We start from the raw sequence: 25,008 nt of genomic DNA, 5'->3' as shown, positions 1-25,008 counted from the left end.
AGCCAAGCCCGCCCCGGCACCGCCCGGCCGTGCGGGTCTATGGTGACAGCGCGGCGCGGGGGGACGCGGGGCTGAGGAGCGGGAGCAGGAGCGGGAGGTGGAGGCCGCGCCATGGAGAACGCGCACACCAAGACGGTGGAGGAGGTGCTGGTTTACTTCGGCGTCAACGAGAGCACCGGCCTCAGCCTGGAGCAGGTCAAGAAGCTGAAGGAGAAGTGGGGCTCCAACGGTAGGTGCCGCGGGCCGCGCGGGGAAGATGGCTGACGCGGCCCCGCCTCGTGGGCAGCCCCGGCCCGGGGCCTCGCAGCCTCCCGGCTCCATGCTCCGCCGGCTCTTTCCCCACCAAACCGTGGGGCTCTGCTGGACTCCCCCGGGAGGGAGGGAAGGGAAGGGGGCGCGTCTCCCCCACTCCCCTCAGGCGACCCCGCCACCTCCGCGGGTCTCCATTTCGTGCGAGCGATTTGTCCACATTCGCCTCAACCGGCGGCCGGGAGTTACCCCGATGACTTGGCTGAATCGGTTGGAAATATAGGAGGCCCCCCTCCTCCCGTTCAAACCCGCCTGGGGTAGGGCGTTGTTCGTGGCTCTTTTCGGCAGTAATCTGTCACTAACAGCCTTTCTCTTTGACATGTTCCCCGGGAAAAATCTCTGCTGCCTACAGAACTGCCGGCCGAGGAAGGTAAGCTGCGATTTGCCCCCCTCCCACCACCACCGCTGCGTTGCGTGTGTGTCCGAAATGACATCACGTCTGTTTTATCTCTTTCTTTCAAGGGAAAACGTTACTCGAGCTCGTGATCGAACAGTTTGAAGACTTGCTAGTTAGGATTTTGTTGTTGGCAGCTTGTATATCCTTCGTAAGTATGAAGGGTTTCCATTTTTTTTTCCCAGGCTATGTTAACCAGTGTTGCGCTTCTGCTTGTGTGCAGATTGCTCCCGGAGTTATTAGGCTGTTTAAAGAAGAGCTAGTGTAAGATGCAGAATAGCAAACGGCGTGCTGAGTCTTGCATGTCCGCTTCGGCGTTCGTTTTATTCTGCCGTGTTCTGAAATGAATTCTCCTAGCTGTATTTTGGGAGCGAACAGGAGGACTGAATGCTAACTAAGCTGAGACTCACAGACCCATGAAAAAGGTCGCTGGTCCATTTCACGAGGGATTGCCCAACCTTTTTTTTTTTTTTTTTCTTTTTTTGCTTCTCAAACTTAACCTTGATTAAGTCAGAGTTTACTGGGTCATTCTTTTTCTTTTCAAGTTAATTGTTATCAAGCTGAGCGAGCAGGCAGTTAGTTGGAAGACATTTTTGGATATGGTGCAAACTGTAAATAGAATTTGCATGGGGGAATATTCCAGTGGCCTTTCCTCCCTGATAATAGTAAGGTGACAGTTGTTGCTTTTGACACTGACAAGAATGATGACGGCAACGATGGCACCATTGCTGACCAAATTTGGTAACTGACCTTTGGATAGTCTGGTCATAAAATGGACCCCTTGCCTGGCACATCAGGCTGAAAGAACAAGGAACTCTCACTGATTCTGGATTTTGACGTAAAAGTGATTAAATGGCTAGCTGGTTTTTGCAATCTGTACGGGATGTGTGGTTGCTAAGGAACTGGAGAAATGCAGTGCAGACTATTAAGTGCAGGAGGAAGGAAATGGGGGATGCATATGTTCTTGTGAACAGAATAATTTTGGCTTTTTAGCTGGGGAGGGGGGAATGTAATCAAGGTGTACAACATGAGAGATTTAGATGGGGGAGCAAAAAGTTTGTTTGCTAGACTCTGCTCCAGAATTGCAGAAACTGCTTGTCGGGGGGGGAAATACATGCTCAGTGCTTTTACAACTGAAAGTGGATGTTCGATTGGTCCTGCAACTGATATAGGTGAAAATTAAAATATTGATATAAATATGCAGTCTTAAACCGAAACAGTTGGGGAGAGGGAGAGCTGTCCCCTGTTGTGCCTGATGCAGTAGACTGTGTTGTTGATCGTGGGCCAATGGAGGCTTCAAGTGTCCTAAAACTAACACTTGTTTCAAAGAGGGCTCTGGTTTTGGTATGCGTACACTGCTGCCAGCCGGCCAAGGCTTGGCATTGATCTTGCCTGTGGAGGCTGTAGTTGATTCAGTGCTTCCCTGGGAGGAAATGCATTTAGTAATTGCAATTTTGTGAAATGAATGAACATTTGGGGGAGGTGGTTTGGTGAAGGGAAGGATGAAACGAAAAAAAAAAGTCACCTTTCATTAGATTAAAGGGGAAGAATGATTATGATGGGAAGGTGGTGGTGTTGTCTTAAGTTGCTACTTGAAAAAATTAGCATTCTATTTCTGTTCAGACTAAATAGGTGAAAAGATAGTTTCACTAAATGTTAAATTAAGCCTAATCAGCCAACTCGGTATTTAATACCCTACTAAACTAACAAAAGTTAGATAATGTACTAGTCCAAGTGTGCTTTGCTATAAAGCAGTTAGACTAGTCTCTGTTTTTTCCATTTATTTTTTTTCTATCTCATTAAGGGGACTTCTAGTCCTGTGGATAGGGTTACAACTAGGTGTGATCCCTGGTTCTGCCACTGTCCTGTTGTGTAACCTTGGGGAAGTTACTTCATTTTTTAGTGCCACAGGTTTCTTGCCTCCCTTCGTGCCTTTGTTTTACAGCCTTTTTTTAAAGGCCTATGAATGAAAAATTGGGTAAAATCATAATTATTATTGACTCTGATTTACAGCAGACCACTCTTTCTCACTTGCTTTTGTTTTTTGCCTTGGGATCAAGGCCCACTTGCTCTTTCTGGCCTTCCTTTGGTGGTTGACTTTTTTACCTTTGAAAGCTAGTAGGCTCTTTCAGAGCTCTGGTATTTCAAGCAACTGTTCTGCCCCTTTACAAATATGAACTTTTTTCATATAAAATATTGGATGTGAACAGTTTAGTTTAAATTCTCGTGTTCAGAAAATACTCACTTGAGGTAGAGATCAGTGTTAGGCTCATGGCCCATATCTGCCACTAGGAAACATTTAAAAAAAATCTATATCAAAAGACAAATTAACATTTTTAGCATTGGTTTGCTGTACGTTTAAGATAACTTAGGACATTTTATAATGTCTGAGAATTGCTGAAAATTGGCCTGCTTAAAGCTAGTAAGGTTGAGGTTGCTTTGGTTTTCAGGTGGGATGTGTCATTGGGGTAGAAGCAACGTGGGGATCTTTTTGATTGTTGATGGCATTGACTGGTGGGGGGCTAGATCAGACCCAGATGCAGAAATTTGGTGCAGTCCTTTGTTCTCACTGAAAAATCGTTTTTTATCACAATATTGTTAATCTGTAAGATAGCTGGAAACACGGTACTTGAATTGTGTGTAAGATATTGTATAGAAGTAGTTAGTAGTATAGGCAATATTGCTTGTGCTAAACCTTGCTCTTAGTTGTTCCATCAAATGAAAGTGTTCAGGCCCATCTCTGTCAAAAAGCAGAATGTAAAAGTTTGAGGAAGAAGTGGTTCAGATTCTTGTAAGTAGAAATGAGAGGGGGAAATATACTCTCTAAGGGCTTTTAATCCTTGCAAATTCCCTTTTTAATTATATCAATGCTGAATCAGCTTGGGAGCTGAATGTTGGAATTGGGCGTAAGTATCAGTGAAATATGGAAAGAGGAGGATTGCCGTTGTTTGAAGTTTAGGCGTCTTTAACACTCTTAGAGCGCATGGACCATATGTCATTAATAGCACAAAGCTGGTAGCATGTATTTTAAGAACATTGGGCAGCACACATGTGCATAATAAAGGTAGCCTTTGAATGTTTTGTTGCTCCAGAAAGAATGTTATCTCTTGCTTATCAAAAGCTTCAGAACTCCTAAGGTATTTTACATGGGATAGGTATCCAGGAGAACATGTTTTATTTCTTCCATTGTATTATATAGTTCATATAAATGTGTGCATGCAATGCCACTTAAACCCTTTGTTAAGGCTGCATGGCTGAGTGCTCAGGTGACAAAATGGAAAAAATTAGTTGCAGGTGCACTCTTGCCTCTGTACCTTTACACCAGGTGTACTACAGAGCACTTTGTGAAGTACTTTATACACTTGTGGATGATTAGTGGTATGTGGGCTGCAGTCCTTTGAAACAGGCTATTCTTATACTGATACAAGAACACATTGCATTTAAAATTAGTATAGTTTTAAAGATGGTATGCCAAGTACTTGTTATAATGTAGATGTGGGGTTGTCATTGTCTTTCTCTTGGTAGGTCTTTATGGACTTAAAATGCATATCTTAGAGAAGAAAAAGATCCATAGGAATGGACCTCTCCCACAATGTCTTATCAAAATCTTTGGGACTCTACAGAAAGAATAGTTTGAAAACTGATTCATTTTAGATGTCGTCAGGGTCTTAAGTTGACTGTTTAGGTGCAGCTCAGAAGGTGAGCCAGTTAGACTGTCTGTAAGCTCTGATTCTTTACGATACATGACATCTACAGTATTTTGCCCAACAATGGTTTATCGTATAATGTAATAAATAACTGATATGCTGTTTGTATGTACCGAGGACATTAGCTATTTAAAGAAGTTTAACACTTGGTTAGTGTGGAAGCCTTCATAAATAGTATGTTATCACTTTGATACCATAATACATATATATGTGTACAAAGGAAAGTTAGAGTTGGATGTTAACTAGGACTTCCTGACTCCTGTACAAGACCATGAAATCTTAATGCTTTAATTGTGTATTTTAGGATGAATTTTCTCATACTGGACAAAATGTCATTTAGATACAGTGTTTGTAACATCTAAAGTAGAGAATCATGCAAGCAGCCCTACTTACTGTTACTAACTCCTCTAAGATGAATAGGGCATAAGGGGAACACTTTGGAAACTCGTTATGCAAATAGCTCTGCAGATTTAGAGTAATATTGGGTATTGTTATAAATATAGCCCAGAAATGTTAATTGTTGACAGGCCAGTTTAGTATGTGACAGCCTGATCTTTCAGCCCTCATGCAAGCTAATGTACTGCTGAAATGAATCAATTTTGTTGAGGATTGCAGTGTTTGTTATAAAATGGCCCAGGAACCAGCTTGATTGTTAGACCTGGAATAGGAATGAACATATGTTGCATAAGTAGGAACAGCATTGGTGTATTGTATTGGCATGTTGTCAGCAAAGTTCAGAGTATACAATGTCACCCAAGATATCGTCTGACAAGGAAGGGTCACAGGGCTGTAAGAAGTAATTTTTTTGTGGCTCTAAAACAAACAAAAAAAGGAAACCCCTTAGGTTACTCCAGCTAGTAAAGAATTTTGGGAGCCAACTGCTTCTTTTTTTCCTTCTGCTTCCCTTAAGTGAGTAGCAAAGCAGTTGTGTGTGCAAAAACATAGGGCAGGATGTCTGAAGGATACTTGCAGTCTATTAATTTAATACTCTTCAGTTTCCTTCGCAATCATTGCTGAATTTTGTTTTTCAATAACGATTAGCAAGAAGCGATTTTTTTTTTTTTCCTTCCCGCTGCCCCCCAATTCCTGAGTAATGGAATTAAATTCAGGAGAAATGAAGGAAACTTAATAGATAACAATTTCATTGTGTCTAGAATAACTTGTATGGCAGTATGCTAAGACTACCATCCTTTTTGTACAGTTTTTGAGGGAAACCTATTGATAAATAGTCTCTGTGGGCTCCTATACACGTGCCTGATGCCTGCTCTGACACGCTTTAATTGGAACGTGTCAGAGCAAACTTGATTAATCGGGTGTTCTAATTAGAAAACTCCAGCAGCCTTGGTGTGGTGTGTATTTGGTGTCCCTGCATTGCAAAATGGTGGTGGAGATGCTTTAACTAAAGCTTGTTGATGAGCTTTAGTTAAAGTGCCCCCCACTGCCATTTTGAAGCATAGGATGCTGAATACATGAAATGCTACGCGCATTTTAATTAGAGCAGCTCTCTAGAGCTGCTCTAATTAAAATTCACTCCCTCTCCCCACCTTGGAGTATGTGTAAAGACATCCTTTCATACTAATAAAGTGTACATTGAGTCCGGGGGGAAAAACTAGTTCTAGTTGAGCACGGAGAAAGTGCGCAAACTCTATAGAATCTTTAAACCTGAGTAGTCCAAGAGGAAAACCATGTGTGCATGTTCTCTCTCGGGTATGTGCCTCTAAATTGCTACCATCAAGTGTCAAACGTGTCTTGGCTCCAGACAACAGAATACCTTCTCTCCCAACTACTGAGTCAAGTGGTACAGCTGTTCCTGGGCAGTAGAACTCTCAGACTTCCATTTTTTTACAGTGGTTTCTGTCTTTTTTCCTTTTTGGATTTTTTCCAAAGTGTTGCCTAAAAAGTGATTAGTCACCTGAGATGATCTGTTCTCTTCTCTCTTTCTCTCTCTTGTATTCATACTAGAATCTGACGATGCTTTCTTTTGGGAATACACATCTTGCAATGCACTAGTTACATACTTCTAGTTTTCTTAACTGGATTAATCACAGTCATTTATTGCTGGCTGACTTGTTCCAGCATCCTGTCTCTGCTTTTCTCCCATACTTGTCATTGCATGTAGTGTCTGTGTTTCTGCTTTAAAAAATAGCATAACTCCTTGACCTCATTCTTCAGTGAACTTTATTTTAATTAGTTTTCTGCAAGCTGTAAATCTTTGTTTTGTTTTCCCCCACTCCCCCCAAAAAACCTGAGTAATCAAATGAAGCATAGTAATTTGACAGCTGTTGAGGTGAGAGTTGCCCTTAAACTTCTCTTGTTCTTTCCATTCTCTTAGTGGTGACAGGATATTCATGCTTTTTTCTGTTAGGTATTTCCCTTAATCCCTGGAATTGCACTCCTGTTTAAATGTGAAATGGAATGCTATGGGTAGTTTTTTGCTCGCTCTCTCTATATAGCTATATATCTAATTTTGCTATAGAATGTATATTATTATTTTATATAATCTGAAGTATATAGGAAACTCTATCATTTCTTAACTCTTAAGGTCACCTCTATACAGTCCAAGAAGTTGTGGAGGGTGGTGCCAGGGCTTCAGCATCAGTCTTAATATCCCCATTCTCTTGTTTCCCTCAGCTTAATTTATCACTGACTTGCAAAGACCAGATCTGAAGTAAAGAAGGAATTCTTGCTCTCGCCAGTTTGTCAGGACAGTTGGTGTTTTGTTTTTTGTTTGTGTTCACATTCTGTAGTGTAGGCCATGGTCCACCTCCTAACACCAGTTGATCATAGCTTGTCTAACAGGTACCTGTGATGTCCCTGTCCATGCCTTGACCCCTTGCCTGTTAGGTTTTCTTGCTTTCTTTGTGGAACTTCCTAGCGGGGGCTTGTCGACTTGTGGAGCAGAGGGACCTGGTGTGCCAGTAGAGCTGAAGAATGATCAGGTGATGCAAGTGCAGTGCAACTATGAAAAATCCTAGGACTACATCAGCCTATTTTAGGTTGGGCATGGGTAGTGAAATATTAGTATGACTGCACGGGGCGGGGGGGTGGGCAAGATCCTAGCAGAATATTATGTACAGTTCTGGTCACCTGTGAATTCAAGCTGTGATTTTACACAGTGCCACCAGGAAGTGAAAGGAGAGCCTAAAGAAGGTTAAAGAGCTTAGCTTAAGAAAACATAGGTTGAGAGGAGATAAGATTACTCTTCATAAAATCATTCCTTGGGTGAGAATCGGAGAGGGTGAAGAACTGTTTAGGCCCGCTCCCCAGTCTCTGTGAATGCTCTGCTTGGCCCTTGGGGCATTTGCATTTTGGTTGGGATGCAGTGGGACTCCTGCTAGTGCTTGGAAACCCCCCTGGTACCTGGCTGGAGAATTGTTCTCATGCACTCTGGGTCATACTGTTTGGCAGATCTGGGGCCAAGGGCCACTGGGGCTGTCTGCATTCCTCTGTATGATGGAGCATGGTATTCTTGGGGTGGCATGAGTATACTCTAACCTAGCAAATTCCATGCCCTTGCATGGGTGTCACCTTGTTTCTCCTGTGCTTTACCCTGGCATGGGTTTGATAGCCTTTTCTTCCTTTAGCAGGGTGTTTTGTGGCTGTGCTGTGTGAAGTTTGCAGCATATGATTTTGCAGATTCTTTGTGCAGGTAGCTGTTTGGGGACACTGGGCTGAACTTGATGCTCAGGAGGCCCATTCCAGTCCTGCATTTTGTTACAGAACAGGAGTGGCGGAACTTGCTAATAACCCTTCTAGCTGCGAATCAAAGCTTTGTCTTGGCTGAGAGCATGGCAAGGCACAACTTTGAAAATGCACATACCCCAGAGTATGAATTTCTTTCTTTAGGAGCTGTGTTTAAAATCCCTGTGGTGGCTACGTGTAGCTCATGAGCTGTGATTTAGCTGCTCCTATTAGTGTTGGGGGGGGCTTATGAGGTGGAGCAGAATTGTTTTTTCTTGATCCTTGCCTGTTGCATGTCCTTTGCTTTGTCACATAATATTATATGCTGTAAGCAAATGTTAATTACTCCAGCTAGTTCTGTATGTGGCTGATATAAATGTTGCAAGCTACTTGCATTTATAGTGCCTTGTTTTTCAAAACAGACTCAACTATTCCTCATTGGAACCTGTAAGAGATGGGGAGAAAATGATGCAGGTTATAGACAGAGGTTCACATGTAGTACAGTTTTACAAACTGCTGTGAAATTATTTAAAATTGGGAACAGGTGTATAGTTGTTTTGGCGTAACTGGCACAATTATAGTTCCTTGTCAATACAGCATGGGGAAAACATAATAGATTTGTTAATTTGGGATGGAAGCAGAGGGATGAAGCCAAAACCAGTGTATTCATCAGCAGAGCTTTAACCCTGTTTTTTGGGGGGGGTTATTCTCCACGTGATCAGGCAGGGTTACATAGTTAGGAGCTTCTGTTATCTGTCTGCTGCTGCTTTCCCACTAAGGCTGACTTGAAATATTCTGTCTGCCCACACCCAGGGATATTAAATGGATTTATCCAGTTCAGTGGGCTTTATAATATGCCTGCGTGTTCTCAGAAGGTTAGCACGTGTCAGCAGCTGCTCTTCTGGTTTTACTGGTGGTTGTGACCATGGTGGCTGTTGCATAGAAAGAACTGTTACATTTGGTGGAGCCAGTAGTGATGGACTTTTTTACTGATTCACTGGCTGTATCTATGACCCAAAATTCCCAGGATTGGAATAAAAGGCTAGGAACTATGAAGCTTTATGTTCTCTTCACTATATTGCTTGAGAAGATCAATTAACTGAGCCTAACAGGGTGCTGCCTTGCTTATTGCAGGACCCAAGGTGTGGTTAATAACACTGAAGCGTCAAACACTTTCACTGTCTTAACTAAACTTGCTTTCATGCTGAACTTGGTTGGGTTGATTGGGCTTTTTCTGTTTGAGGTTTGATGTTACACCTTCCTTCTGAAAATCCTGGTGTGTTACACAACTGAGCAGTAGGTCTAGTGCAGTATGATGATGCTTGCTACAGGCTTTTGGTGATTCAGTGCCATTGCTTAACTACAGCACTAATTACCTCAACACGTTGTTCCTACTTATTGTCATTTCAGATGCTTCTTGTTGCTCAACATATTGACTAACAAAATTCTCTCCCCCTCTTCAGTCATTGCGGAAGGTTGCCAGGTCTTAGTCAGTGAATAGGGTTCTTCCATGAGTTCTTGAACTGATTAAGAATTGGTGAATGACAAAGGTGTAGATGATTAGCAAAATTCAACGGAAGCCTTCAAAGGGAGGTCTACACGTGTAGCTATGGCAACATTATTACTACACTGTGATTTTGTATTTCCTTTTGGAAGCACTAAATCACAGGGAAGTAACAACCCGTACTGTGCTATACGTTTAGCGCACGGTTATTGTTAGCAGCCACTTCGCTGTAGTGGCATGCTATACTGGGGGAGCGCATTGGTATGGAGAAGTTGCTTCTGTATCCCAGTTCTTGCCTGCAGATGCTTGCCCTTGGTCGCCATAGTGTCACATGTAGACTCTCCCAAAATGTGGCATCTTTAGTTGTTTGAGTCTTCTTGGGATTGTACTAGAAACAAAACTGTGGAAAACGCATGGTGTTAAACTTCTACATCAGTTTGGAGAATTGTCTTCATGTTTTCAGAAACATGAGGAATTCTTGTACTTTGATCTCATTCTAGCTCTTGATATCCTGTGCCTTTGGAAAGCTTTAAAGTGAGCACTTTGTTAGGTGGGCCTAATTGTAGATTGTAGTTTCTAACTCTCTCCCATTTTTAAACTTCCTAAGCTATGGCCTTGTGTAGTCCGCTTTTGCTCAGAACAGCAAAGGGAACTTAGTTTACAAGCAGCATATCTTAAGAAGAAAAAAGCCTTTTTGCTATGTGCGCCTCCCAATCATTAACAGTACCAACATGAATCTGGGCCAAAACCTAAGTGCCTGGTCAGGCAGAGATACAGTTGGATTGTATATGTTATGTTTCTGTAAAAGCTGGTATAATGGTATAAGTAAATGTTTTTAAATTTGGTTTTAAAGAGCAAAATCACACTAGTAATTTGCTACTGTTGTATTTAATTTTCCTTTGGCTTGCAAAACTTGTGTAGCTTAGCTGTAGAGAATTTGTTTTAATACTTTATAAATTCTGATTACTTCTAGCACGTGAATAATATTTCAGTAGAAAGTAAGTTTGTAGGGAAAGGCAAGAAATTTGATAACTAAACAGAATTCAGTTTAGTCTTCCACTGCATTGGATGTGCTAAAATAAGGCAACAAAAAATTTTCAGGATGATATACCATACATTCTAAGAAACGTGAAATTTCCCTGGAACTTCCTGATGCAAAAATGATCATGTCTCTGTTTTTGAGAGAACTCCAAATTACATTTTTAGTATGTAATTACTTATCCATGGTGGATGTATAAATCTGTTGTGTTATTTAACTGTGGTCTCTCTTGCAGGTTTTGGCCTGGTTTGAAGAAGGTGAAGAAACAATCACAGCATTTGTAGAGCCTTTTGTAATCTTACTTATATTAGTAGCCAATGCAATTGTCGGCGTGTGGCAGGTAAGCAAACACTTTAATGCCAAACCTCAGCAAACCTTTGCACATGACTATTAGAAGCATATGATGTTTATACAATGAGACTCTTAAAAGCAGTATATTGTCTTTTACGGTGTATATACTTAATTTAATTCAACAACATTGAAAAATTAATAAATTATGTCAGGGAAGTGTTTTAAATTAAAGGTTAAAAGAAGGTTTGCAAATGTTAAGAATAAAATATATGGTGCAGCCTGACCAACCAAGATGTGTTGGGCCATATGTTTGGTTTAATACACCTTCAGCAACTCAGAAAAGAGGTCATGCAGACTAGGAACAATTCATAATTATTCTTCTTAACCTTAAGTAACAGTACTCCAGAACAGGATAAAGTCTCTTGGAAGTTGAAACAAATGTGGTTTACTTAAAAATTAGGCTGCCAGACTCAAGATTTTAAAGTTGCAGTTGAATAAGCATATCTGTGGGTCTAACTGCATGTAGCTATCTCTCTTTAAGAACAAATGTCAGCTTTACTGTGAAATTCCTGTGCTGGGTAGTATGAGCCATGTATATTAGAGATCTTCCAGGTTATGTTGGCATATGACATAAATTTTAGTTGGCAAAACCATTACACTACTTAATGAAATATTAGAATTGCAGTTTTTTTACTTGATGACTTGTGGTGGCTCAGACTGCAGTTTGACATTTTGCAGTTCCTTTTTTGTTTTCACATTGCAGCTCAGACCACCTGGCATTAGGAAAAGAAACATTAGGAATAGCAAGTAGAATAGAAAAGAAACAAACATACTGACTGCCGAAGGTGGCAATGAGTTAGTAAGATGAACAATGTTAAATTGAAGAAAAACAGGCAAAACTTGTGAAGTTACAGTCTTTCTAACTACGTTTTAAAATGTTGCTGTTGCTTCGCATACGGAAACTAATTGTTGTTTATTGAAAGCTGTGGTCCAGAATTTGAAGTGTTTGAATAAAGATTGTAGTAAAAGAACTGTATTTTATTCTGAAATGCCAGGAGTTCTGTCTGAAGTGCTTCTTACAGTACCTTTTAAAATCAGCTGTGAACTTGGTTGGTTCCAAAGGGTCTTTGTGCTAAATGAAAACTATTTTGTGTAGCCTAGCAATCTCAAGCCTGATAAGGCAAGAATCCTTTCTCATCAGGAATAAGAAGTTTCTCAAAATAAAGTTGAATTGCTGTTGACAGTTCAGAGCTTACACATGATAGTAGCCATCATGCTGCATAAAGAACTTTACTCACCAGCAGCTTGGTAATCAGATGGTGAGATTGTAAAGTCTCCATCTTCCTTTTTCTCTGTCCTATTTTAATGGTGTCTTGATCATAAATGTTTTGCTCTATTGACTAATTCTGTAGCTGTAATCTAAGAAGTCATAGTTGAATTGCTTTCTTTAAGTAAACAGTCATTTTTAAACAGTTCTTTAGAAAGAGTGACTTTTATATTTAAGCCAGTTTTAAAGTGGCATGATGAACTTAGATTATTTGATTGTCATAGTGCCAGTGACTTTTTTAACAGTAACGTGGCTGACGTTATTTCTGAGCCTATACAGACAAAAATTAAACTGTTTTGGAAAAACATCTCTTCCAGGGCAGAAATGTTTCTTGCCTTATTGGCTCTTAGATTGCTTTGGTTGACCAAAATGGGTCAAGGTTTTTAAAAAGATTTAGTGTGTTGAAAGTCCCTGTTCTGGTAAACAGACTGGTCGGTCCCTAGCATTGCACAGTATAGCCAGTTCTGGTTTGTTTCTTTTCTTGCTAATATTCAAAGAGGTAATACTAGGACAACTTCATAAAACTGGTCTCCAGATGCCAAATGACTTCGGTACTGAATCTTTGAGTTAGTTTTATAAAAAGAGATTTTTTGGAATGGAGAATAAGAAATTCTATTCTAGACAAATTATAGTTTATATCACTTGTATAGAAACAAACAATTCCTCATACTAACTAAAATACTCAGAAAATTCTCTAGTACTTACCAACATATAAAACAAACTGAAGTGTAAAACGGAATTATTATGCATACAATATCCATAACTCAAACCCTGCAAAAGCAAGGACATGAGAAATTGCCAAACCGCAGTGTTAGGTGGGAACTCTGGACAGGTAGTCTGGTCTTATTACAAAGCTTACAATGACAAATCTGCATTTAAAAAAAATTAAGAATATAAAAACTCCTTCCCTAGTGCTGAATTGGTCCAATTTTTATGCTTGTTTAAAAACCACAAAACCTAGTGAAGGTGGGGAATACAGTTATGACTTCAGGTTAGCAAAGCAGCTATATTTGTGCTCTGTTTTTTGCCATACTCTAAAGTATCTTAGTAGGAGGGGGAAGAAGAGCCAACAGAATAAGTAAATGTGAAAAGCTGAAGCTTCTCTGATAAATGAGGCCTTTTTTCTTTATATGTCTGTTGTAGCAAGTGGTATGTTAATAATTTAGAAGGTATATGGGGAAAGCCACTTCATAGTCTGTAATGGCATACTTGGCTGACATCTGTTTTTTCACTTGCTGTCTCGCATGCTGAATTAATCAAAAGCATTTTTAACTATTTAGCTGTATCTAAATAGTTAAATTGCATCTTAATTTCTGTAGCAGTATTAAAACACTAGGAAGTTTCCATTTGGTCAGAGCACATACACAATGACCTTGAGTAAATAACTAATAAATCTGAAGAGCTGTCCAAGAAACTTCTTTTATATTCATATTTATAGATCTGAGCCAGCTGTCTATCAGGAAGGGTATTTACTTTTTAACTGAAAGCAGCAAGTAAGTTAAGTGTGTTGCTATCTGCTGTTTCAAATTTTCTGTTTTTGTCAAGAGACAAAATTCCTGTGACACTCTGAAAGCTTTGTTTTCACACTTGGAGCTCAGTAGATAAGTTTTTAATGCATTCATGGGTAGAGCATCAGCATGGCTGTGAAAATCTTAACCTCCAGTTTTTGAACATGTAAGATGCTGTCCATTAGGACCTTGACTCTCAGTTATCTAAGAGAGACCTGCCAGACCTTCTTTATCTGTAAAACTTAATTGTTTTTTCTCCCTCATGTTTTTTCCCCAAAAATGTTGTGTTTTTTTTTCAAAGGTTTTCAGAGTTGATGTTTATTTTTAAAGGGTTGATTTTTAGTGCCTTGTTCCCACTAGTAAAATGTATGGTTGTTTAATGGCTCCCTTTGTTCTAAACTGGAGTCCTTGATGAGAGTTAGTACCAGGAATTATTTTGTTACAGATTCAAAAGTGCAAATGCCTAGTCAACAGGAGCATAATTATCAAATACTAAACTCTGTGGGTGGCAAAATAAGTACTGTACATCCATCCAACTAGAACTTCTAGGAACAAGTATACTCTCCCTTTCACATGAAGACATTTTCTTTTACAATGGTCAACAATTTTCTCTCTTGTGGTTGCCAGACCTTCATACCTTGCTTTTTTGCAGCTGTTACCTTTTACAGTTCAAAAATGAATTAAAAAAACCCTGTAGGATTGGTGTTATTAGAACCTGCATCTTTTCAATTCCTGCTCTTACCTTGTGCAGAATTTTGTAGCATAACCAGTGATAACTCTTCTACCCACTCTGTTGCTATCAAGAAAATAGGGAGGCACTGACCAGGAAAGGAGCTGCCCTTTTGCACACCTAAGGGGAAAAACTTAAGAGTATTTTGTTTGAGGGCAAGGGGAGAGCGAGAGAAGATTTGGGGTTCACTGATAAAGGTTTTGTGGGCCGATACTGATGGCCAGTTATTGACCAGCTGTGTCAGCCAGTACTGGTCCGATTCCTGATATGCAGCCTGGCAGCATGGAGAGCAGCATCGGGCTGGTAAGTCTGTTGTGGTGAACGGGTGTGGGGAGGCAGATCAAGGCCCCTGTGGTGAAGGAGAAAGTGGGGCTGGGGCAGGGGCAGGCACTGCCCATCCAGGGTGGGGTGGAGCACAGGATGGACCCAATGGCTGGTCTGGGAGGGGGCAGCTCCTGCTGCTGTGCACACCTCCAGGGGAGGCACGGGCCTCAATCCGACTGGGCAGACCCTGCCCCGCTCCTCACCACCGGGATGTGATCTCCCCACTCCGTGCCCCTCCTTCTCCCGCAGACTTACTGGATGGATGCTGCTCTCCAGGTGCTGTGCTGCAGTCCTGGCTGCACGCGGCACTTATTGGTGACATTATTGGCCACATCAGCGAAAAAAAGCTGATTGCCGATTTAATGCTGATTTTTCTTTTAATGGTGCTGATACAATATGAACTGATGTAATGGGGCACCTCTAAAGAAGTTGCTTGTTTCTGGGTTGGATTCCAACCTGTGTTATTGGAGTGCCAGTCTCATCTTGGGCTAATCTCTGTGCAATTAATATACTTCTCTAGCAGCAGAATCTATGTACCTCTCCCACTTGTGGGGTTGTGAAACGATAGTCGTCTTCTACCTGCATTGGAGAGCAAAGTGTAGACTTACCAGTTTGCATGCTGTTGTGCACATGACAAGAGTGGTATCTCCTGATGATGGATTCTGGTGCTAGCATATCCTATCCAGTAAGATCAGATAAGAGGAAGGCCGCCTTCAGTATACCACAATTGTAATAGAAAATGAAGAAATTTTCCACTAAAATAAACTTCAGCAATCTAAAACTCCTGTTCTAGTTTGAGAGAAGAAGCAAAAAACATAATCTATCTGGAACAATTTTTTTAATCCTTTTTAGGAGACCTGAAATGGAATTCTTTGTCTTGCTGGTGAACATGTGAGAGACTTGTATCTTACATTTTCTACCTGTAGGGGGAGAGTGAAATTAATTTACAAGAAAGGTAGAAAAAAAATCTCATTTAGTGCTTGGTTGGGTTAGGGGGTACTTGTTACCTCTTTATGTGCCCTAAATGTGCTAGGTGGGAATAACTAAAAGCAGGGGTTACTGTTACTGCATAGGAAGTAACTGCTGTAGTTGAAGGCGGACTGAGATGCCCTTAGAGCAAACATTCATTACACTTCAGTGTGTATTCACTCCTTATTCTTCTAAAGTATCTACCTATGATTCCTTGATGGGAGGAGTTTCAGAACAAATAATGGATCCATTTGAGGGCAGAATTAAACCAGGGTAGATGAGGGTGTTTTGGCATTATGGTTCTCAAATATAGGGGAAAAATAATGGTAGATTTTTTTTTTCCTTAGGATATGATCCAGTTGTTAGCATAACTTCTTCAAAAGATAGACAGATATCATCTAGGTGATTGATAGTAGTTGTTGTCGCATCCCTTTTTATAGGTAAAATTTACAGTACTAGCTTATTGCAGTTGAAATAATGCCTTCATTAAAGCTGTCTTGCTGTTACTTGTAATGAGCTGAGAAATCCCTAAAAAAAATTAACTTGTTGAGGTTGGACAATCTGTAGGGAAAAAGAATACTAAAGGAGCAGATTGAAAATGAAACAAAGTATCTCTCTTGTTGTCCAGCATTTCACTGTGGTAATTAAGTACAAAGGAAGAATATGCAGAAGGCTGTGTAAAGTGACATACTAAATAAAGATTTGTTAGAGAGAACTTTATATTTTACTGAATCACTCTGAAGGGCTAAAAGAGCAAATGCCTTAAGTTTTTTGGATAATACCCGCAGAGAATCCAGGCAAGAGTCTATCTTGGCACCAGTGAGTGATCTTTCTTTCCTCTTTGTTTTGTGGGCATTATACTTTTAGCATATTTACGGGAGGAAGAGAATTTTCTGAATATTTTAGAGGAAACCAGGTTGGAGGAATTGGATCTGAGTTGCTTGATAGAGACTGTGAAGCACAGAAACAAAGATTCATACCTGCTCCCACCCACCTCCCAATTTCTGATCGAGGGGACTGAGGGTTTCTTTTTTTCTGATTTTGTATTATTTACTTTTGTACTGAGGGCTGCTTTCTGTATAAGCGCACAGGCAAGGACTTCACTTCTGCCCTTCGTCCCTGAAGAGGGGAAATATTCTATATTTGAGCTCTATGTCCCAGTTTCCTTACAGTTCAGAGAGGACAGTAGCCTCCAGTGTTTGGTGTCCCGGTGCCTGTCTCTCACCATTTCACAGCTTGGCAGGCGACTTGATGGAACCCACACCTTCAAGATGTGTTCTGTGCCCTTCTGATCCTTTACCCACTTGAACTGGTACTGTACAAAGGGCTGGCTACCAGCAGTCAGCTCTGCTACCTCCTGACATATTTTTAGTAGCGTCTTAACTTGGGGTTTGAATTTGCTTAGGGAAACGTATTATGGAAAGGTCAGTATAGACTTTTGTATACCATGTGAGACTCTCTGTATTCAGCTGGGCAGGCCTAAGCTGTTTGCACTAATCACTTTCTCACTTCCGTGGATGTTGACACACCAGCTGAAATAAGCTGTTAGTATCTTGTCTGTTGTCATCTGCATTGAAAGAATGCAAAGACGTTGTGGAACCACTAGTAGACTGTCCAACTAGTACAGCTGCACTTAAGGTAGTCCAACAATAGGACAAGTTTAAGAATAAATATTGAAGTAAACCAGGTCTCGTCTCCTGTGGCAACTACTCTCTAGCGTAAGCTGATGGTGATATTAGAGTTGCAGCTGGTACTGAAGCCTCAGCTGTAAATTACTGAACTAGGCAGTTTGGGGCTTTAATCTATAGCATTTTAGCAAGATTTTAAGAAGCAGCGTTCTCAACCTTACCTCTTTTTTGCCAAATAGTATTTGTCTGGATATCTGAATGATTGCCAGTATAGTTTGTTATCTTGTAGAAAGCTAAATAGAGCTGGCTTGAGAAGAGTGGTGAATTCAAGTTAGCGGACATTAACTTGACTATCTTTGAATTGAATTATGAAAAGAATTGTTTTGTTTTGGAGACCATACATATAGTCATAGTTTGTATCTGTAGTCTAAGTGTGTTGCTCTTTCTTCTAGAGTACCAGTCTTGGCACTATATACAGGAAGTTGTAGGTACTTTGTTGGCAAGTAAAGCATATGAAATGTCATGTAGTATCTTTACTTCACAAGTGAAAAGAACAGGGCTTTTGGACAATACTTATATCCAAGCTAGATGACCAATGCTATTGTAAGTGGATATATGCTTGCCTCATAATTTGGAAAGGTTCAAATATAGGACAAAGACCTAAAGGATGGGCACAAGAAAATAGCTCAGAAGTAAGTTTAATTCTGAAAAAATAATTGCCTTTCTGGTGTTTTTTTTTTTTTTTTTTTCCTTGACTCATTTCTACCTGGAGAGAACTACAGACTGGTCTTGGGTAGGGATATTTTTGGGTATCAGGATGTGTATTTCTGAACTGGACAGCTGATGTATGAGTATATCCAACAGGTTTTTTATTTAACGTTTCTGCTGAAGTGTTACTTCAGGTCAGACTGTAATCTCATGATTTCTAAAACTATTGTTTTCCATTGTTTCCTACTAACAAGATAATAAATATTCTTGAGGGATGACTTTGACAAAACCAGATAAAGGCTTCTTGACCTTCAGGTGCCCACTAATATCTGAATTCTGTTTGTGTTGCTTTTCTGGCTGCAACCTCAATTTGAAGGTTTCAGTTACTTAAGGGGTCCTGTCATTTTCTGTTTGAATGAGCATGGCAGAACTGATTACAATGTCATCTCATGCCATGAATACAGAATTGGAGAGCTGATTGTTCTAGCAGTATGTCTAGCTTTTATGACCTTGCATCTTATTTCTCTCTTTCAGGAAAGAAATGCAGAAAATGCTATTGAAGCTCTTAAAGAATATGAACCTGAAATGGGCAAAGTGTATCGACAAGACAGAAAAAGTGTACAGAGGATTAAAGCAAGAGACATTGTCCCTGGTGATATTGTAGAAGTAGCTGGTAAGCTATTGTTACAGAATGCTACTGTTGCACATTCAAGTGGCCTAGTTTTTAATGAATTTGAGGCCCTAAAATGGGATTTTTTTTCAAAGGGGCCTGAGGGAATTAAGTATCCTACTCATGTTTTTGTACAAATCCCATCTCTGTTCATCTGTAATTATCTTACGCTAAATGAGTATGTTATCTAGGAATTGTCTTGAGGGAGCATTACCTTTTGACTGGAAGTTGTAAAAGCAAAGCACAGCCTTGCTATTCGCTGGACTACAACCTCTGCTCTTTTCCACAATGCTAAGGTCTAGCCTTCCGACTGTGGGTTCAAGCTATCCCCCCTTTCCAAACAATGCATGAAAAAACAATTCTTCCTTTGCTTATTGGATATAAATATTTGGCTTATTAAATGGCCAGCTTTGAAATCTACCTAGTGTAGTTTGATATGCCTTCCCCTGAAGCAAGTGCAAAAGTTAGCACAGACATCTTCTGCCTTTAAACTCTTTAGGACAAAAACACCCATCATTTTATAGTTTTACTGCAGGGGCCAGTTGCATACTTTCCTTTATGAGAATATATTTGTTCGTGATGCTTGCTTTTGTTATTGGTAACAAACATTTGTTTTTTCTCTCCTGTTGCTGTGTAGAAGATCCCCATAACCAAAAATGACTTTGTGTTAAGTAAACTAAAGAAACGTGGTTTTGTTTAATCTTTCAAGTGTTATCTGTAATCACGGGCACATTTTTCTAATAGAAATGTAACTTTTCTAAATCAACTCATTTTAGTGTGATTGAACCATATGTCTATAGTACTACAGGCTTCTTGCATTTGGAACAGTTGTCTTCTAACTTTGGTATTTGAGAAAAAGCCATGCCAGAATTTGAGTAGTGTTCCATTATACTTTGGATAGACTGCCATGACATTTGCTTGCTTGTGAACATGGCTATGCTGCCAATAGCTGCTTCCTTTTGTGTAGAAGGTTTTTGCTATGTGCTTCTTATTCAGACAAAGCTCCTAGGTGAGTCTTGTTTAAAAAAGAAACCCCATAAATAGCTGCATTTACAATTTTTAGGCCATTAACTATTATATGAATTACTGGTCCTCTGAGATCACCTTAAGATGTATGTCAGTGTTTCTTCTCATCCTTCTCACTTTGTTTTTAGTTGTATTAGTTTCCCAGGAAAAAATAAATAGGTACTTGTAAGACCAACTATCCTGCTATTAGTATTCAAGGAAAGTAGGTTTTCCAGGTGAGGTTAGTGTTGGCTGTTGGCCCAGGTTTCACTCATTAAAATTCCTAAACCCAGTTCTAAACCTCTGACTTCATGTTGTAGGATACAGTTATAGTGATCCCAGTAAACAGAAATTATAGTGAGAATGCATCTCTCCATAAACAGTTAAGTTACCTTCCCATTTGTATCTGTTCTTAAGCAAGAACAGAAGGAAAAATAAAGTGCTGATTTTTGTATTAGTTACCTGATAAATCAGTACTTTCTGTGGATTTCAGTAATGTTTGCACTTCTCCAGTGCTGCTGTTCTGGCATTCACTTGCATGCAAAAATTGAAATTATATTTTTTTTAGCACTTGTTTCAATAGCAGAAGTTCTGACTTATTTTTGAGCCTCCTTGAGAACAGGAGTACAAACTGCAGGTCTGGAGGCATATTATAGCAATCTTTGACCTGACCTGAAATGCCAGCACCAGACTAGTGGTTTTTGAAGGCAGTTATCTCTGTCATGGGAACTCTTATCTGCAAGCAATGGGTAATTATAAATGGAGCCATGTCTGAATGGCAGCAGGTTTTGTGTGGAGTCCCATAAGGGTGTTTCCTGGGCCCAGTGCTGTTCAACATGTTTATTAACAATTTGGATGCTGAAACAGAGCTTTTTGAGCAGATTGGCAGACGACTGTAAACTGGGAAGGATTGCGAACATGTTGGAAGACAGGAGTACAATTCAGAAGGATCTTGACAGCTTGGAAGGCTGGGCTGGAGCTAATAGGTTAAAGTATCCATGTTGATACATGCATGGTGCTACAGAGCTTGGTAGAATAATGCAAAATACAAAATGGGTGAGACCAGTCTGGATGACAGCGCTACAGCGAAGGATCTAAGTGTCTTGGTAGCTCACAGACCCAGTATGAGTCTAGAGTGTGATGTAGCCACACAAAGCAAATGTAGTTTTGTGATGCGTCTACAGAGGCATTAGGTACAAGACACAAGAGGTCACAGTGCCTCTTTAATCAGCACTGTTAGGCTTCATCTAGAGTATTGTGTGCAGTTTGGGCTCCACATTTTTAAAAGGACATGGAGAAGTTAGAGAGGATCCAGAGGCAGGTGACAAAAATGATAAAGGGCTTGGAAGGCAAGTCCTACAAGAGGAGTAGGAATGTTCAGCTTGCAGAAAAAGCACTTAAGAGGGGCCTGATAGCAGTCTCTAAATCTCTGAAGGGCTGCCATAAAGAAGAGGGAAAAAATTGCTTACTGCAGAGAGGGGAGGTTGGAGGCATCAGTCAGGGATGATCTTGGCACACCTCTGCTTATGTTCAGGTATTTCCTATTCTTCTGGCTTTGCTGGTTGCCACATGAGGATGGGAAGGAATTTTTTTTATTTATTAGTTGCCTCCCGCTGGGGGCGGGGGTGTATGCGCTTTCTTTTTGCGTTCTTCCAAACCATTGGGGGTTGGCTGCAGTCGAGGCTGGGGATTGTAACTGGGCTCTGCCAGTGCTCCTGCAAGGACTTAAACCTGAAGCGTCCTGGCTTAAGGGTCTTGCTGCTCTGCTTGGGGGTCAGACCGATAGCTATATTTGGGGTTAGGAAGGAATTTTACCCAATGGTCAGATTGGTATTGCTCGGGGGCAGGAGGGGGTTGCCTTCCTCTAGTGGGGTACATGGCCCTCTTCCTTGGATTGCAAACACATTTTAACCCTTGCAGCAGCAGGATGTTCGTTGCTGTTGTCCCCTTGCTTTGCCTGTGGCATGTCAGGTTGATATACCTTGTGGTTGTGTTGGGGGTGACTTGTATAGTATTGCTCATAGGTTAGACCGTGGATATGTATAGAATGGCTTGGATGGGGATAATTCTGCCTGTAGTCAGGTTTTGGACTTGGTGACTTCTGAAGGGCCCTTCCAGCTTTGCTTTTCTACAATTCTGTTACTTTTGTTACTCTGTAAAGGAATGTTAATAGAATTGTGAATGGATAGTCAGCCTGTCGGTGCATCTGGGATTGACTTAAATTGTGACTGGAGGCATCCAAACCAAGGGGAATGATCAAATAAAATAAATTTCAGTTTCTTAACCAATCCTGTTTCCTCTTAATACAAGGAACCTGTCGTGTACCAAAACCGAGGTTACTGCTTTCTTGGGAAGTGTGATGTAATTAAGAAAGCTCATGATCGCACAATCCGTCTGGAGAAGTGAAGCCTACTCTCAAGGCCAGATATTAGAGATCTCAAAGGGAGCAAGCTAACCAACTGTACTCTAACTTTAGCTTTAATGGGGAGGGGGTGCATGCTCCAGTTTCAAGAACTTCAGCTTTTCTTGAAAGCTCTGTTCAAGTAGGGTTGCCCATATGGTTGTCACAAATGTGAAAATTGGGTACCATGGGCTCAACTGGCTGTTTGTTTGGGTCTGCTTGGCCATCTAGCAGATTCTACTTTTCTCAGTAACCATCACTGACTCCTGTAAAAAGTTACCTTCCTGATTGTGGTTGAAGTTGTCTGAATCTGGCTCTTAATTTTCTATTCACATTTTTTAATTGCACATGCAAACTGAATGCATAAATGCATGCTTTACATCTGCATTTGTGTGCTTGATATGAAAGCCTTTCATGTATTCATTACAGCAGTGAAAGTGTAGGGAAGTGTTGTCTGGAGTTTTGGGGTGGGTTTTTTTTTTGCTTGGTAGAACATATGCTTCTGATGTGGGTAACTGTTTTTCTTTTGCCTGCAGGTGTGGTTAATTTTTTTAGCTTTACTGTCAGTGATACCATAGGCAATTGGTAGGCTGGCTGCTGAGTAACTTCTAACATCCCGAATCAGTGCTTTAAACAAAAGGTCTCAAGTTATTCTTTTTCTAGGAGCTTTATTGCAGATGTTGACACTTCTGGGTTTGGTGTCTTGTTTTGTGTGGTTTTCTGGTTTTTTGGTTTTTTTTTTTTTTGCTCCACAAACTTTCCCCCCAAACAGTAAAAGCAAAGGGATTTGCTATAACTTGGATTTGCAAATGGGGACTCCTGCAGTTAGATGATCTATTCACTTGAATTGCTGTTGATCACAATGTATAGGTACCAGTAGGCTTTTTTACACGGAGGAACCTCTACTTATTTTGTGTGAATTGTTCTTATTAAGGTTGATAACATTTGTTTGTAAATAAATGCATGTAGCTATTCAAATATTACTGGAATGGATTTAAATCTGGTCACATGTTCATACTGATGATATCTGATTTTGAAAAATTAGTTTATGGGCTTTAAATTCTGCAAACAGATTCTCTAAGGCATTTCAGTCGAGTAACATTTTCTTTCTCAGCTGTTTTGAGTCTCAACAAAAACTAGTTGGACTTTTTTTGTTTGAATGCAGGTGACTGGTGAATATCAAGGAACTTTTTAAAGGTCTACGCCTAAGGAAAGATGGACAGTTCATAAGTGCTTTAGCATAGGAAGGACCCTTACATTGGTGCTATAAATTCTATACTTAAAGACAGAAACATTCAATACCTTTAAATTTATTTCAGACAAGAGAAAGCTTCTGGGTTGGTGTAGAAGAGCAATACACTATGTACCATAGTTAATGTCAAGACCTGGAGGTGACGGAGACTGTGTGCATGCCTCTGTCTCGAGTGTAAGAGTATTGGGATGGCCTTTGACATGGTGTTTGCAAAAAGATGACCATGTAGGGAAGTGACAGAGCACTTCATGCTGGGATACATATCTGGGTATGGAATTCTGGGCAGGGCGCCAATGACATTTGTGTGTCCAGGCAAGTGTCTCACCATTGAGTGGCGTAAAGAACCAGGTGGTAGGTTTTTCCCACATGTCAAAGCAGTCTCTAATTTGGAGGTACTTTCTTACAGGTCTTTTGTTATAGAGTAGTAGTAGTATAGTTGGTGCTGAATGGAAGTTGGTCCTAAAATACATGTCCCTTGGTCAAGAGGCATTTCTGAGCCTAAACACTCTGCTTTGGGTGGGATTTAGACAAATCTCACCCAGAAATGATACATTACATTAATGTGGCTTTTTTTTCTTTTCTTTTAAACCAGCCAAATATTTGCTTAATGTACCTTGTAAGAGTCCTTTGAGAACTGGGTGGTGCTGCATCATTGTCAAAATGTGCTGATCTCTAGTAGACATCTCTGGCGGTTAAGTCACTGCTGTAAGGATGATGAATAATAACTTGTACTACAGCTCTTGTATTGGACACTTCAGAGGTGGTTTAAGGAATCAGCTTCTTGCAGTCGTGAGGAGGTCACATACCTGTTCTTGAGTTTGAAATGTCTGTGGTGAAAAGGTGCTTTTTTTCTTTTTTCTTCCTTAATGGTTTTCTGGAGTCATCCAGGTGTCAGCTTACAGTAGTTGAAATCCTTTTTTTATCATAGAGACCATGTTAAGGGGCTGGGTAATAACACCTCACAATGAAGTAAAACAAGGTGAAGAAAAGTGGACAGTCTGTTTAAACACCAAGAGTAAAAGACTCCAGTCAGAACAGTCTTGGCAGATAAAATGTAGGGACATTAGCTACAGATATACACTCTAAAGGCTCTGTAAATGTATACGCATTTTAAAATGTGTTTCAGGAGAAAACTGTTGTGGTTTTCTTCGGGGGGGGGGTTTAAGATGCACTTAGGTGGAGCTGGTAGAAATGGACAGCCTTCAGCGTAAGGCTGTTTAAAGGCTCATAAAAATAATTAAGCATTATCTTGTATAATCACAGTAAGTGAAGAACAGGCATCAGCAGGACCTCTCGTTTCAGGACGGAGTTAACAACTTTGGGACACATGCCCTGGAGGTTTGTGTGCTGACCTCTGGTGGCATGGTTCTCGGGACTGGAATATTTAGGTTACTAAGCTACTCCGTTTGTTTTAGAGCTGAACAGAACAAACATCCAGATGTTATCCTCAAATGGCTTTTCAGCTTGCCTGTTAAAACTACCGCCATGCTGCAAAACTTGTCACAGGCTTTTGGAAACTGCATCGTTTCTCAGCTTTAACAGATTGTGCAAGTTAAAATCT

At 40.4% G+C, this 25,008-nt stretch overlaps 1 protein-coding gene across 2 annotated transcripts in view; it reads left to right on the top strand.

Annotated features, from left to right (window-relative positions):
* Nucleotides 1–6: 6 nt before the first annotated feature.
* ATP2A2 (ATPase sarcoplasmic/endoplasmic reticulum Ca2+ transporting 2) overlaps nucleotides 7–25,008 on the top strand; it is a 62,432-nt gene continuing 37,430 nt past the window's right edge. For both annotated transcript variants that reach the window (XM_019538697.1, XM_019538696.1), the window contains exons 1-5: nucleotides 7–229; nucleotides 662–679; nucleotides 772–854; nucleotides 10,870–10,974; nucleotides 18,654–18,792. In XM_019538697.1, coding sequence (XP_019394242.1) covers nucleotides 112–229; nucleotides 662–679; nucleotides 772–854; nucleotides 10,870–10,974; nucleotides 18,654–18,792 — 463 coding nt within the window. In that variant the 5' untranslated portion in view covers nucleotides 7–111. The remainder of the gene's footprint in view (nucleotides 230–661; nucleotides 680–771; nucleotides 855–10,869; nucleotides 10,975–18,653; nucleotides 18,793–25,008) is intronic.

This window comes from Crocodylus porosus, unplaced genomic scaffold, assembly GCF_001723895.1.
Source record: "Crocodylus porosus isolate Cpor-Errol unplaced genomic scaffold, CroPor_comp1, whole genome shotgun sequence".
Lineage (NCBI taxonomy): Eukaryota > Metazoa > Chordata > Crocodylia > Crocodylidae > Crocodylus > Crocodylus porosus.
The sequence above is the reverse complement of the archived record's forward strand: the minus strand, read 5'-3'. Positions and strand labels throughout refer to the sequence as shown.